The 1992-nt window shown below is 32.5% G+C and overlaps 1 protein-coding gene across 1 annotated transcript; it reads left to right on the forward strand.

Moving 5' to 3' along the window:
• The first annotated feature begins 391 nt into the window (after positions 1 to 391).
• On the forward strand, positions 392 to 1312 carry LOC109208520. The gene has a single exon (XM_019371647.1). It carries the CDS (start codon positions 495 to 497, stop codon positions 1164 to 1166), a length of 672 nt encoding a protein of 223 aa, XP_019227192.1. The 5' UTR covers positions 392 to 494; the 3' UTR covers positions 1167 to 1312.
• The last annotated feature ends 680 nt before the right edge of the window (positions 1313 to 1992 follow it).

Here is a 1992-nt window from a genome sequence, read left to right on the forward strand (position 1 = left end):
TTGGTAGAAATCATAGCAGTTGCAAATTCTTCTTCTCTATATTTGTTAAAAAAAGAAAACAAACTTTTTTACTATACATAACTTTTTTAAAAACTTATATATAATCTATTAGGTGTATCAAAAAATAAAGTTCCACAAATATAAGCTTAAAGCGGTTGCTTTATTTGCTTTATGGGAGATCGCCCTGTTCCTTTATTTGAACTTCCAATGCATTGACAATAACAATTCTCCTTCAAACCCGCTGTTTGTAATAAATCAGAAAAGCAAAAGAGTGAAACACGAAAAGCAGCTCAAAAGCATAGGCAAGTAGAGGATATAAAGTAGGCAGACATTAAGTAAAAGATGCCGCTTTTTTTCTCCATTAACTTTAAATAAAGAAAGCTGACTGTCGCATTGCACGAACTTTTTTTTAACAATGCTATCATAAGAGCTTATTTTAGTCACCTTCATTTGCAAATTCTCTCCGTTTCTGCACTTAGCTCTGTTATACAATAATGGATTCTCTTCAAATGAAGAAGATTCAAGCTATGAACAAGTACAGAAAACAGCGGCTTCTCAACAAACTCATGCTTTATTCATTCACAGCACTGAGTTGCAGTTTATTTCTCTCTAGTCCTCTTTGGTATCCCATTCTTCGTTCTTTTGTAAAAGTCTTTCTCTTCGACTCTATACCTAAAGTTGGTGCACTAGTTTTCAGTCCTAAGTGTATCTTCATAGTTGGTAACCTCATAGTTATAGTTCTTGTTGGAGAGTCTAAGATCTTCAAATCAAGATCCTCTTCTTTAGCCTCTAATGTGAAGCTGAACTCTACAAAGGAGCAAGAAAATGAAGAGAAAGATCAGAAAAACTTCATTTTTATTGCTGGAGAGTCTAAGATTTTCAGGTCAAGTCATTATTCTTTACCCTTTAATGGAAGAGAAGTGAATCATGAAGTGAAAGAAGAGGAATTTTACGGATATGGTGATAAAGAGGAGGACCAGAAAATTAGGGAAAATTGCACCAGATATTGCGGAGAAAATGAGAAAGATCAGAAGGAAGAGAAATATAAGGGAGATTATCAGGAGTTCAAATTTGCTGCAGAGCCTAATGAATTGAGCAAGAGAGCTGATGATTTTATTGCTAGGGTTAACAAGCAAATTAGGCTTGAAGCTGTAACAATAGTTTAGACCAACCATAAACTACGTATTACTCTAGAGAGTCAATACATTTGCGCATTGTGATGTCTCTTAATTAGAGTTCAAAAAACAGTTGCAATTTGCATAATTTGTTCAGATTTTAAGTACTTCTGTACATTGATAATTAGTTCTTTATACCATTTTAATTAAGTTACTTATATACACAATACTAAGTAACTAAGTACTTCATTTAAGTTTGATATGATTAACTTTAAAAATAGAGCAAAAAACCTGTAGTACAATATTAAAATACACTAATAATTTAACAACATTTTTAATGAATTAAATCCTTCTTTATTCAGGAATTAATACAAGTTAAAGATTATTCCAACATGCTACAATGTAAAATAGTAAATGTTGTTTCAAATTCTTGTTTCTTAAACCAAAACAAACTTGCCCAAGTATGTTAGAGCTTTTATGGGACATTAATAATAACTAGTATTAGTACCCGCGCGATGCGCGGACATAAATCATGTTAAATTTGTTAGTAGACTGTATTTGTAAAATAATTCTAGAAATATAAATGAACATAAACAGAAATGAACATAAACAGAAATGACATAAAACCAATTCGAGCCCACTGAATTCACAGTGTTTCCTTAAGGAATTTAATCCCCTCCTAGTACCCAAGTTTATGGATTATTTCCTCCCAGGATATAACGAATTACACACTGGTGTAGTGGTACTTCAAACCCCAGTGTTTCAGCGAACACAAAGTTCGGTAGCAAATCACACTTACTTTTTACTTTGTTTGATGCTAAAAGTATGCAGAAGAAGGAGAGAAAACTCAGAAAATCATAGTGAAATTCTGAGCAGA

This window comes from Nicotiana attenuata, unplaced genomic scaffold, assembly GCF_001879085.1.
Source record: "Nicotiana attenuata strain UT unplaced genomic scaffold, NIATTr2, whole genome shotgun sequence".
Classification (NCBI taxonomy): Eukaryota; Viridiplantae; Streptophyta; class Magnoliopsida; order Solanales; family Solanaceae; genus Nicotiana; species Nicotiana attenuata.